The 13,667-nt window shown below is 52.5% G+C and overlaps 1 protein-coding gene across 1 annotated transcript in view; it reads left to right on the top strand.

Annotated features, from left to right (window-relative positions):
- The window catches only part of FLNC (filamin C), a 115,122-nt gene that overhangs the window by 35,218 nt on the left and 66,237 nt on the right, over positions 1-13,667 (top strand). Inside the window, 6 exon segments of the mRNA XM_087968995.1 lie at positions 925-1,026; positions 1,297-1,447; positions 2,404-2,522; positions 4,310-4,387; positions 5,541-5,703; positions 6,490-6,690. Of these exon segments, the coding sequence (XP_087825121.1) occupies positions 925-1,026; positions 1,297-1,447; positions 2,404-2,522; positions 4,310-4,387; positions 5,541-5,703; positions 6,490-6,690 (814 nt within the window).

Raw genomic sequence — 13,667 nt, forward strand, 5'->3', positions numbered from 1 at the left:
TCTCTCTTACTCTTCACTCTTTCTTTCTCACTCTTTCTCTCCTTCCTTCCTTCCTTCCTTTTTCCTTCCTTCCTTCCCTCCCTCTTCCTTCCTTTCTTTTCACTCTCACTTTCTCATTTTCTTTCTCTTTATCTCCTCCCTCCCCCCCGCCCTCTCTCTCGCTCTTCAGTCTCACTTTCTCATTTTCTCTCACCCTCATGTTTCTCCTGAACAATGACCCTATAGGGTAGGCTGGCCTGAGAGAGAAGGACCCGCCTTCCTGAGTCAGCCAATTTCCAGGGTTGCAGGTGGATTCTGAACCCAGAGTCTAATCCCTGTTGGTTCTCATACACCCACTCACTCCAACTTCAAGCCAGGGTCTCTTGCTGGCCGCTTCCTGGCAACAGTGAGGAAGAGGCCCCCGAGGAGCCTGCGCCCTGCGCGCATGTGCGCAGGGCTGCTCACAGAAAAGAGCAGCGTGGGCGACTGGGGAATAAGGCTGCAAGGTGATGGCCCCTCCCTTAAGAGGTAAAAGCCAGCTGAGAAACCGGAGATCTTTGCAGGAAGCAAAGACGTTTTTGCTCTCGAGCCTTGTGGATGTTTGGACTATCTTGGTTTGTATTTGGAGGCTCTTTGTGTTTGAAATATTCCTTGGCAACTTTGTCTAGCGTTCTTGGCAGCCTTGCACCCCCTTGGCAAGGCCCGTTCTTATCCGAGACGATTAACTTTCATGACGCGTTGCCGTGAGTGAACAAAATTCACAGAGACACATTACAAAGGTTTCCTTTGATACATGCTTTGTGTTTGTTTTGTTTTGAATGAGGTTTGGGTCAGAACACTTGGATCCTTCCCAGATGACGTGGGAATGGGGGGGGGGGTGTCTGCCTTTCGGATGCCTGTGGCCCCTTGCCCCTCTGACCCCCCCCCTCCCCTTTTCTTTCCCTTCCAGGTCTATGCCCAGACTGGGAGACCTGGGATCCGAGGCAGCCGGTGGAGAATGCCCGCGAAGCCATGCAGCAGGCCGATGATTGGCTGGGGGTCCCTCAGGTACCCCTTGGAGATCTGGGTGGGGGCGGGGGTGTTTCTGTGTGGGGTGGCTGGGGGGGAAAGGGGGCAGAAGATCCTGCCCCCTGGAACCTCCTGGGAAAACCAGCAGGGAGGGAAGGTGGGTGCTCTTGGGAGCGTTGGCAAGGGGCAGGCGGAAATCCAACAGGTTCACCCTCCCAGCGAAACATGGGGGAGAGGGAAAAACGGGGTGCCCTCCCTCCACCGAATCCCCTCCCCCCCCCGAGAAACCGACTCGTCTTCTCTTTGCAGGTGATTGCCCCCGAAGAGATTGTGGACCCCAACGTGGACGAGCATTCGGTCATGACCTACCTCTCCCAGTTCCCCAAAGCGAAGCTCAAACCCGGAGCCCCCCTGAACTCCAAGCAGGTCAACCCCAAGAAGGCCAAGGCCTATGGGCCTGGTAAGCAGCCCGCGGGAGGGGTGGGGGAGGCAGAGAAAGGGGGAGGGGGTGCAAGGGTCCCAGAGGCCAAGAAGGGTCAAACAATGAGGGAAGGGTAGTTGCCTCCCTTGCTTTGTCGGCTCAGCCGATCTTGCTATTTTAGCAAGGCAGCAAGCCAAGTTTCACATTCCAGTATACCCTTCCCTCCCCCTCCCCTCCAACTCCCCTTCCTTCCTTCCTTCCTTCCTTCCTTCCTTCCTTCCTTCCTTCCTTCCTTCCTTCCTCCTCTCTCTCATTCCTTCCTTCCCTCCCTCTCTCCTTCCCTCCCTGCCCCCTTTCCACCTCCCCTCCCTCTTTCTTCCTTTCTCTTCTCTCTCCTCCCTCCCTCTCTCCTCCTCCCTTCTTCCTTCCTTCCTTCCTTCCTTCCTTCCTTCCTTCCTTCCTTCCTTCCTTCCTTCCTTCCTTCCTTCCTTCCTTCCTTCCTTCCTTCCTTCTTTCTCTCCTTCCTTCCTTCCCTTCCCTCCCTCTCTCCTTCCCTCCCTGCCTCCCTTTCCACCTCCCCTCCCTCTCTTCCTCCTCTCTCTTTCTTCCTTTCTCTTCTCTCTCCTCCCTCCCTCCTCCTCTTCTCTTCTTCCTTCCTTCCTTCCTTCCTCTCCCTCCCTCCTCCTTTTTCCCTCCTTTCCTTCCATTCCTCCTCTTCCTCTCCTTCTTGCTTCTCTTTCCCATCCTTTCTTCTTACTTCCCCTTCCTTCCTCTTCCTTTCCCTTCTTCGTCCTCCCTCTTTCTTGCTTCCTTCCTTCCTTCTTCTTCCGCTCTCATTCCTTCCCCTCCTCCATTCCTCCTTCCCCTCCTCCTGCACATTCTCCTTTCCCCTCCCTTCCCCGCCTTCCTTCTCCTCCTCTTCCCCTCCCTCCCTCCATCTCCCCCTCTTCTGGAACCCAGGCTGCCCTTCACCTACCTGTCTCACCTTTTGCCAGGTATCGAACCCCACGGAAACACGGTGCTGAAACCAGCCCATTTCACAGTGGAGACTGTCGAGGCTGGCTTGGGAGAGGTGCTGGTGTACATTGAGGACCCCGAGGGACACACAGAGGAGGTATGTCACCCACCCCCTCCCCAGTGCCTGGGGTGTGCCCCAAGCAGGGCCGGCCTCAATTCCCCCATCTCCCCTCCCCAACAGGCCCTTTAGCCTCTGCCCAGCCAGGGAGTCTGACCCCTGGTAGCCCCCCAAAAACAATTAACCAGTGGAACAATTTGCCACCAGAAGTGGTGGCTTGGTGGCTTGGTGGGCGTGGCTTGGTGGGCATGGCAAGGGAAGGATATACTGCAAAATCCCTTTCCCTCCCCACCCCACTAGCCTGCTTTCCAGCTCTGTTCTCCTGGGCAGGGCAACCAAAGGAGACCCAGGCAATCAGCTGTGGGCGTGGCTTGAGTGTGGCATTCTATGGGTGTGGCTTGGTGGGTGTGGCTTGGTAGGCGTGGCTTGGTGGGCATGGCAGGGGAAGGATATACTGCAAAATCCCCTTTCCCTCCCCACCCCACTAGCCTGCTTTCCAGCTCTGTTCTCCTGTGCAGGGCAACCAAAGGAGACCCAGGCAATCAGCTGTGGGCGTGGCTTGAGTGTGGCATTCTATGGGTGTGGCTTGGTGGGCTTGGTGGGCATGGCAGGAGAAGGATATACTGCAAAATCCCATTCCCTCCCACCCCATCTAACCTGCTTTCCAGCTCCATTCTCCTGGGCAGGGCAACCAAAGGAGACCCAGCCGATCAGCTGTGGGCGTGGCGTTCTATGGGCGTGTTGTTCTGTGGGCGTGACTTGGGCGTGGCAGGGGAAAGGATATACTGCAAAATCCCCCTTCCCTCCCCACCCCATCTAACCTGCTTTCCAGCTCCGTTCTCCTGGGCAGGGCAACCAAAGGAGACCCAGCCGATCAGCTGGGACTCAATGGGAGGCGGAGAAGAGATATGGGGTTGGTGGGGCCAGTCGGAGGCGGGATTGGCCAGTTCTCCGAACTACTCAAAGTTTCCGCTACCGGTTCTCCAGAACCAGACAGAACCTGCCGAATACCACCTCTGATCCCAGGACATGTAAATTGGGCCCATTTCTGGCCTTATGGAGCTCCTGGGAGGCCCATTTTTCACCCTCTCCAAGCCTCCATGTACTTACCTGGCATCCAAAATGGGCCAGGTGGAGACTCCTGGGAGGTGGGCAGCGCCAGCCAGGGGTGGGATTTACTCGTTCACTGTACCAGTAATTAAAAATGATCAAATTAGCTACCGGTTCGACCGAACCAGGGCGAACCGGTAGACGCCCACCCTTGGCTTCTAGTCCAACTCTTTGCTCAAGCAGGAAAACTTACACCAGGGGTGTCCAACCTTGGCAACTTTAAGGCTGAGGAATTCTGGGAGTTGAAGTCCACAAGTCTTAAAGTTGCCAAGGTTGGACACCCCTGACTTACACCATCCCAGACAAAAGGCTGCCCACTCTCTTCTTCAAAACCTCCAGTGTTCGAGTCCCCACAACGTCTGGTGGCGAGCCGTTCCACCGGTGAATGGTTCCAACACGCAAAAGACTCCCGTCCTTCCCTTCTCCTCTCCTCCCTCTGCCCCGAGGGGCCTGACCGATTTCCCCCTTTCCCCGCAATGCCCAGGGAAGAGGCCACCCCCCCTCCCTTCCTGCCAGCCCGGGTTCGAGAACTTCAGCTGCTTCAGCTGGCACCGCGGGGTGAGGTTGGCACCCGCCTGAGCTGTGACTCTGCAGGCATCTAGGCGAAAGCGTGGAGAAATCCAGAGCTTTGGGCTGAGGGACAGGCGGCAGCTGTTGGCACGAGCCGCTGGCACGGCTGAGTAAAGCCCTCTCCCCATTTCTTTCCTTCCCTCCAGGCCAAGGTGGTTGCCAACAACGACAAGAATCGGACTTATTCTGTCTCCTACGTGCCCAAGGTGGCCGGTTTACACAAGGTGAAATGACCGTCTCCTGTCCCGGGCGGGCGGGGGGGTGGCGAAGGATGGAGGGGGAGTGACCTCTGCAGACGGATATCTCCCTTAAAAAAAAAAAGCAGACCGCAATAAAAGTATTTATTGTGAATACAATAAAAATATTTGTTGTGAATTGGAGCCCCTCGACTTACCCAACCTTCGTTTAGTGACCGTTCAAAGTTACAACGGCATTGGAAAAAAGTAACTTAGGACCATTTTTTTTTACTCTGATGACCATTGCAGCGTCCCTGTGGTTGCGTGATTAAAATTCAGAGGCTCGGCAACTGGCGTGTACTTATGATGGTTGCGGTGTGTCCCTGGGGTCACCCCCTTTGTGACCTTCGGACGAGCCGAGTTAACGAGGAAGCCAGATTCGTTTAACAAACCCTGTTACTACAATCTGAAGATTTCATCTTACTTTTATATATATATATACTTAACTTTTATATAAAGACACGTTAGGGCTTATTTTCCAGTTGGGTCTTATTTTGGGGGAAATATGGCACTTAATGCATCCGTCTGTCTGACAATCTTAACTGGGGTTTATTTTTGGGGGTAGGGCTTATATTACGAGCATCCTGAAAATTTCATGCTAGGGCTTATTTTCCAGTTGGGAGGCCTTATTTTTAGGGAAATACAGATCTAAATGCGTCCATCTGGCTGACAATCTTAACTGGGGCTTATTTTTGGGGTAGGGCTTATATTACGAGCATCCTGAAAATTTCATGCTAGGGCTTATTTTCCAGTTGGATCTTATTTTGGGGGAAACAAGGTATATACACTCCTCCCCCGAGATGTCATGTGACTGCTTTTGACGGCAGCTTTGTCGAAAAGTGGTATTTATTTCCAGTTTTCAGTCAAAGCAGCCTCATTGGTTCACTTAACGACCACAGCATTTGCTTAACGGCCACTGCAAAAAAAGGTCATAAAAATCAGGTTGGTCACCCACTACTCCTGATTTATAACCGTCGCAATTGATGCCCACGAGGGGCAGGCTCCGTGACGATCATAAGTTGATGTGGTTTTTCCTTCTTGCTTCTGATCTTGCAACAGGGAGGCAGTCCAAGTCAGTTTCTCGCTCTTTGCTGGGTTGTCTGATTTGTCCTGATTTTTCCCTCTGCCAATTCCCACCCAGGTCACTGTCCTTTTTGCGGGCCAAAATATCGATCGGAGCCCCTTTGAAGTCAACGTGGGCATGGCGCTCGGGGACGCCAGCAAGGTGACTGCCCGTGGACCAGGCCTGGAGCCCGTGGGAAACGTGGCCAACAAACCCACTTACTTCGACATCTACACCGCAGGTAATGGCGGGGGGGGGGCTTAAATCAGGTAGGGCGAACAAGGAAAGGCACATTGCTTTACCTAATACAGGGTAGTCCTCAACTTACAACACTTTGTGATCATTTGAAGCCACTAATGACCAATCCTCAAACTTATGACCACCACAGTGTCCCTACGGTTACATGAACAAAATTTGGCGTGTTGGTCATCAGCGTGTATTTGTGAGGGTTGTGCTAACCGGGGGGGGGGGGGTCACATGATCGCCTTTTGGGACCTCCCCAACCAGCTTCCAACAAGAAAACTTAGGAAGGGAAGCTGGGCTCATTTAATGACCAGTGGATTCTTGTAACCACTGCAGCGATTTGCTTAATGATCGTGACAAAAATGGTCGCAAAATCAGATGTGACTTCCTTAACGACTTCCTTGTTTAGCAGTTGAAATTCTGGTTTCTCTCATCGTCGTATGTTGAAGATTACCTGTATATATTTGGGGGAGTCAAAAGACATCTCCTAAGCCATCCAGGCAGCTAATGTGTGGTATGGTGGCCTAGAGGTGGAACTCTCACCTCGCAATCAGGAGGCTGTGAGTTCGATCCTAGATAGAGGCGGATATTTTTCTCTCTCCGAGCACAATGAGAATATATCTGCCGAACAAAACTCCTCATTGGCAAAAGGAAGGGCATCCGGCCAGTAAAACGCTCAGCTCCATTCAGTTGCTCAGACTCCACCCCGCAAAGGGATTACAGAGTCATTAAAAGAAAGAAAAAGAAAAAATTCAGATAGCTAACAGGGATCTTCCGTCTGCAGGAGCGGGGGCCGGTGATGTGGGGGTGGTGATCGTGGACCCCCAAGGACGCCGGGACACCGTGGAGGTGGTCTTGGAAGACAAAGGAGACAATATTTTCCGCTGCACTTATCGGCCCATCCTGGAGGGTCCTCACACCATCTATGTGACCTTTGCGGGGGCTCAGATCCCCAAAAGCCCCTTCACGGTCAATGTGGCAGAAGGTAAGACCCTTCCCCTCCCCTCCCCAGCTTTTCTGGGGTCCCCTCTTCCTCTCTTCTGTCTCTCTTCTCTTCCCACTGACCCTCCCCCGCCATGCTTGTTTTGCCATCTCTAATGACCTCCTGACCACTAAACCAGAAGGTTTCCCCCTACCCCCCTTGTCCCATGGAGACCACTGACCAAGCTTATCCAAGTACGGGAGATCCAAGGTGGCCATGAGAAGATCTCCAGATCTTCTCGGTTCCGCCCCCGTTCAAACAGGAGGCTGACTCGGGCCGCCGAAGCGATCCGGTTGACGCCTCTCTGCCAAATCTCCCTCACAGAGTTGTTGTTTTGAGGGAGACCCTCTTTTTGGTGGGGTGGGGTGGGAAGAAGGTGCGACATGAGCATGGACCCAAAATTGCACCGTTATCTGAACACAGCGGTCTCCAACGTCTCTGGGTTTGCAGACGGTAGGAAGGCGGGGGGAAGGAGATGGTTCGGCGCGAGCAGCAAGAGAGGATGCGCGTGGAGTCCCGTCTGGGCAAGCAACAGGCGCGCACGCCCACGGCACGCACAAATGGAGTTTCGCACGGGTGTGTAGTTGCCCACTGCTTATGCAAGTGGAGCAGTGGTGGGATTCAAATTTTTTTTTTTTACCACCGGTTCTGTGGACGTAACTAGGTGGGCGCGCTTTGCGTGCACGCCCAGGGTTTGCTACTGACTTTCTCCTGCAATCCTGCACTCTCCCCTGTGACTTCGACAGCTGATGCGCGGCAATCCTCTGTGCCACGCAGCTGAGCTTCAGAACCAGAAAATAAAGGTCAGAATACAGCCGAGGGCCCAACGGCTGATCCTCGGGGCTACCGGTTCGAACAAACCATGCCGAACCGATACAACACCGTCACTGAAGTGGAACTACACACATGTGCTTGCCTGCGGCTTCTGCAGCCCGGGTCTGAACGGGCCGCGCATCGGGATTGTGTACCTCTGTTTTAAGGGGTGCTCTTCTTTCAAAGCTAAGCACCCACCTCCCCCGTTTCCATGCTGGAGAAGGAGGGAGATTCCTTAGCATGACGGAGACCTGTCCCACTGATATAAGGCAGCACAGGCAGCACAGTCCTCAACTTACAACGGTTCATGTAGCGACCAAAGTTGCAACGGCACTGAAAAAACTGTGACTTATGACCGTTGTTCACACCTACAGCCGTTGCACCATCCCCGTGGCCACCTGATCACAGTTCTGACGGTCGGCAACGGGTTCGTATTTACGATGGTCCTGAGGTCACATGATTTTGCAACCTTCTGACCAGCAAAGTCCATGGGGAATCCAGATTCACTCAACGACCGCGTTACTGACTTCACCATTGCAGCAGTTCACTTAACGACCACGTTACTGACTTCCACCATTGCAGGGGTTCACTTAACAACTGTGTTACTGACTTCACCAATTGCATTGATTTACTTAATGACTGTGGCAAGAGAAGGTGTATAAAATGGGGCGAAACTCACTTAGCCAATTTGCCCTGCTTAGCCACGGCCAACTTTGGGCTCGATTGTAGTCGGAACTCGAGGACTATCCTGTACTTGTGGTTCAGGGTTGAAGTGTGGGGAAGCTGGCTGGGGAATTCTGGGAGTTGAAGTCCACCGACTTTCAAGTTGTCGAACGATCAACACCGATTCAGAGGATTTTTAAAAAGGGCCGAGTGTTTGCTCTCAACCCCTGGAAAGGGAACTTGTGCAGGAGTACTGGTCGTCCTCGCCTTACGACCACAACTGAAACCCCACATTTCTGTTGCTAACTGAGACATTGAAGTGAATTTCGCCCCAGGTTACGATCTTCCTCGTTGTCATTGTTCAGTAAATCCCTGCAGTGGTTCAATTAGAAACACGGGGAGTTTGCTTCCCCGTGGAGTTTGCTCATCAGAAGGTCACAAAAGGGGATCAGGAGACCCTGGGCACATGGGAACCGTCATAAATACGAGCCAGTCGCCAAGCCTCTGAATTTTGATCATGTCACTACAGGGAATGCTGCAACAGTCGTAAGTGTGAAAAAACGGTTGTAAGTGTAAAAAAACGGTTGTCAGTCACTTTTCTTCCAGCGCTGTTGTAACTTTGAACAGTCACTAAGTAAGCTGGTTGTAAATGTTGAGGAGGACTCAAATCATCCTCTTCCAATCCCTGTCCGTTGCGTCCGCATACTGGACTTCAGTAACCTTCATCCCCAGCCTCAAGAGTTGGTCTTTGCGGTCCGAGCCATTTTGCCTCTGCTTTGCTGCCTTTCCGCCCAGTCTTGGGGCCCGGGGATCGACCTGGGAGCGGCCCATCATCCCCTGCTTTCCTGCAGGGAAAAACAGGAACCGTTGACACATCGGTGCTTCCTGCCTCCTACGACCCCACCCTGCACAAATATTTTTCCTAGATTTCCAACCTAACTCCCGGAAACGGCTCGGCGTACTTTCAATGCAGCTGTTTTTCATGTCTGTTTTATTGCTTACCATGTTTCCCTCCCCCCGCCCCCAAATTACAGGTAGTCCTCGGCTTACAACAGTTCACTTAGCGACCATTCAAAGTCACTAAACGGCACTAGAAAAAAAAGAGAGACTCAAGGCCATTTTTCATGCTTACAACGGTTGCAGCGTCCCTGCGATCCAAATTCGGATGCTGGCTTGTATTTACGACGGTCGCGCAGTTCCCCTTTTGCGACCTTTCTGATGGGCCAAGAGGGAAGCCAGATCTGCTTCACGATGGGCAGGCTCCCTTGCAGGCGTAAGTCGAGGACTACCTGTATGCGAGCCAGATCACCGTTCTTCTTTGGAAGCCCAGTGAGAAAAAAATCTCCATTTGTGTCTGTTTTTGTCTGGGTGTCAACTTCATTTCTCATGTAAGAGGGCCACGGAGCAAAACGTTTTTTGTAAAATAAGCCTGCAGCAACTCACACCCCGGGGGAGGAAAATCACTCTAAACATGCTCAGAGGCAGCGATGGGATTGAACTGGTGTAACAACCGGTTCGGTGTGTGTGATCTGAGCACGTGCTCTTAATGTTTGCAAACCACCCATTTTCAGCTCTAATACTTACCTTCTGCTGCAACCTGGGTGAGTAAAACAGCTGAGGCCTGGCCATCCACTGTGCTGGGAGGATCAGCTGGGCCGTAAAACATGGAAATATAGGACAGAGTAGAACAGGGATTGCCAACCAGTAAGCCGGGGACCACTGCTGGTCCATGAGAAAATGTTGGTGGTCCACAGAGAAACGCCCCCCCCAAAGCAATTAAGCCAGGCTGCGCGGGAACACAAGGCAGCACCGCCCACATGGCCGGTGGGAACACAAGGCTTGTGTCGCTTGCATTGCGAACAACACGAGGTAGTGAGGGGAGGGGGAAAAGGGCGGAGGGGAGGAACTTGCCCCATGTGCCCCATGCACCTGGCCTGGCCACCGGGCTGCTTTTTCTCCGCTTCTTTCTTCTGCTTTTGGCTGCATGCAAGGAAAGCAGCAGAAGTCTTTCTTTCTCTCCCCCAAACTCCGCCAGAAATGAGTCTTTGGGACCCTGCAAGGCCTCCTGCTCCAAAAGGCTGCAAAGACTCGCTTCTGGTGGAGTTTGGAGGGAGAGAAAGAAAGACTTCTGCTGCTTCTGCTGCTTTCCTTGCATAAAGCCAAAAGTCTCTCCCTCTCTTTCTCTCTCTCCCTCCTGAGAACGGAGCTGGAGACGGTATCCTGCGATCCCAAATAAAGAACAATCAATTGGTAGGAAAACGGGGAGGGGGGATTTTCCTGCAGACTTTTTTTGGGGGATTTTCTCAGGGTCTCTGATCTGCAGGATTTAAAATTATGAGTTTGGTGGTCCATGAGGTCCAAAAGATTGGCGACCCCTGGACTAGGGTAGGGGTGGGTGGGAGGGGCCAACGAATCGCCGGAACAACTGGTTCGCTTGAACTGGTCTGAACTGGCTGAATCCCACCCCTGCTCAGAGGCAACCCTGAGCTTGGAATGAGCTGGAAGGACGTTATGACAGGTGTCCCCAATTCCCAGGCCGCATCCCACTTACGGGCCGTGTAGAAGCAACGGGTGAGCGTAAACGTGCATAACTCCACTTGTGCGAGCAGCGAGCAAGTGCGTGCATGCTCACAGCTTCATTTGTGCAAGCGGTGGGCCCGCGCGCCCACCCCTCTCGTGCAAATGGAGCTGTGTGCGCGCAAGCACTCATCCATCGCTCGTGCGTAATCCTTCCTTCTCCCTCCCCACCCGCCGGTCCACAAACCTGGAAATTTGGGGGCATGCTGTTCGATGCACCCTTTAGGGCAGGGGTCTCCAACCTTGGCAGCTTTAAGACTTGTAGACTTTTACTCCTGGGAGTTGAAGTCCACAGGTCTTAAAGTGGCCAAGGTTGGAGACCCCTGCTTTAGGGAGTTCAACGTTCCCATTTCACAGAGGGGCAAACTGAGGCCACAAGACCAGTGCCTCCCCTTCTAGCTGAGCCCTTCTGCTTTTGAGGGGGTCTCCGTTCTCTCCTCCCCAAACTAGCTTCCGGCCACAAACCCCTGGGCTTCCTTGCCTCCCCTGGGGTCTACTCACCCCCTCTCCCCTTTACTAACCCTTCTCTCTTCCCTCCGGCCCCTGCAGCGCCTCCTCCTGCTCCCCCACCTGGTGTCTCCCCCATTCAGATCATCCCTCAGTCCGTCTGTACCCCACCTGCCGATGCCAAGAAAATGCCACCCCCCACTCTGCCCAAGCCGCATAAACCAAGTTAGTAAAAACGCCCACTCGGCTTATCATCTGCATTTGAGCGTCTTTGGCATGGGTGAACATGGCATGGTCATCCTGGTTTCCTTCTGAATGCTTCCTAGCCAGGATGGTGAACTGGGGTTAGATGCAAATGTTGCCCGTTGTTTTTAAAATGGATGCTTAAGCAACCCCGGCAGAGCTTAAAGATGTTGGGAAATGTTTGCACGATCCAGGCATCCTCACTCTAAGATGGGTGGACTTCAACTCCCAGAATTCCATAGGATAAACCAGGAATCTCCAAGCTTAGCAATACTGAGACTGATGGACTTCAACTCCCAGAATTCCATAGGCTAAACCAGGAATCTCCAAGCTTAGCAACACTGAGACTGATGGACTTCAACTCCCAGAATTCCATAGGCTAAACCAGGAATCTCCAAGCTTAGCAACACTGAGACTTACGGACTTCAACTCCCAGAATTCCATAGGTTAAACCAGGAATGGACTTCAACTCCCAGAATTCCATAGGATAAACCAGGAATCTCCAAGCTTAGCAACACTGAGACTTACGGACTTCAACTCCCAGAATTCCATAGGTTAAACCAGGAATGGACTTCAACTCCCAGAATTCCATAGGTTAAACCAGGAATGGACTTCAACTCCCAGAATTCCATAGGATAAACCAGGAATCTCCAAGCTTAGCAGCACTGAGACTTACGGACTTCAACTCCCAGAATTCCATAGGTTAAACCAAGACTTCAATTCCCAGAATTCCATAGGATAAACAGTGATGGGATTCAGCCGGTTCGCACCGGTTCAAGAGAACTGGTTATTAACTTTCTGAGCCGGTTGGTGAACTGGTTGTTTGAAGAACTCATTAGGACAGAGAACCGGTTGTTAAATGATTTGAATCCCAGCACTGAGGATAAACCAGGAATCTCCAAACTTAGCAACATTGAGACTTATGGACTCCCAGAATTCCATAGGTTAAACCAGGAATGGACTTCAACTCCCAGAATTCCATAGGATAAACCAGGAATCTCCAAACTTAGCAACATTGAGACTTACGGACTCCCAGAATTCCATAGGTTAAACCAGGAATGGACTTCAACTCCCAGAATTCCATAGGATAAACCAGGAATCTCCAAGCTTAGCAACACTGAGACTGATGGACTTCAACTCCCAGAATTCCATAGGATAAACCAGGAATCTCCAAACTTAGCAACATTGAGACTGATGGACTTCAACTCCCAGAATTCCATAGGATAAACCAGGAATCTCCAAGCTTAGCAACATTGAGGCTTACGGACTCCCAGAATTCCATAGGCTAAACCTATTAGCACTTAGCAAGGGAAATGTTGGTCAAATACATTTTGGCATGATTCGCCCTCGCTGCCCGTTTAGGGGGGGTACAATGCAGCCAGCGGGGCGGGATTCCTTGGCGGGATGCTTGCGTTGCGCTGTTGCCTGCTTGTGTGACTCCATGCCCTGCATCGCCTGAGCTGAGACGCGCCCCTCCAACCCTGGCCTGGTGCCCAGCAATTGGGTGGGACGCAGACCCCGCCCCATCTTTGTGGGGGACCCCTTGGGGGTGGGAGGGGTCTGGTCGGGACCGGCTCCTTTGGGCTGCTTTGCCCGCCGTGTGCTCCTGAAATGGCCCCTCCTCTATTTTTCTGCCTCCCCTTGTCAATCACTCTCTAATCCCGAATAATTGCTAATCCAACCATAACTTTCCATCCCTCTCTTTTTCTCTTTTTCGGGGCTGGAAAATTCCTTCTTCCTTCCTTCCTTTCTTTGTCCCTCCTTCCCTCCTTTCATTTCCCTTTCCTTCCTTCCTTCTTTCTTTCCCTTCCTTCCTTCCTTCTTTCCTTCCCTCCCTCCTCCCTCCCTCCCTCCCTCCATCTCTCCTTCCTTCCTTCTTCCCTCCCTGCCTCCATATCTTCCTCCCTTTTCTTTTCCTTCCTCCCTTCCTTCTTTCATCTTCCCTCCCTCCCTTCCTTCCTTTGTCCCTCCTTCCCTCCTTTCATCTCCCTTTCCTTCCTTCCTTCTTTCCTTCCCTCCCCTTCCCTCCCTCCCTCCCTCCATCTCCTCCTTCCTTCCTTTTTCCCTCCCGCCTCCATATCTTCTTCCTTTTCCTTCCTCCCTTCCTTCTTTCTCTCTCTCCTTCCTCCCTCCTTTCATCTCCCCTCCATCCCTCCCTCCCTCCTTTCCTTCCTTCCTTCCTTCCTTCCTTCCTTCCTTCCTTCCTTCCTTCCTTCCTTCCTTCCTTCCTTCTTCCT

This window comes from Notechis scutatus, chromosome 6 (genome assembly GCF_049901735.1).
Source record: "Notechis scutatus isolate UNSWTSFEM ecotype Mainland chromosome 6, rNotScu1.2, whole genome shotgun sequence".
NCBI classification, from domain to species: Eukaryota; Metazoa; Chordata; class Lepidosauria; order Squamata; family Elapidae; genus Notechis; species Notechis scutatus.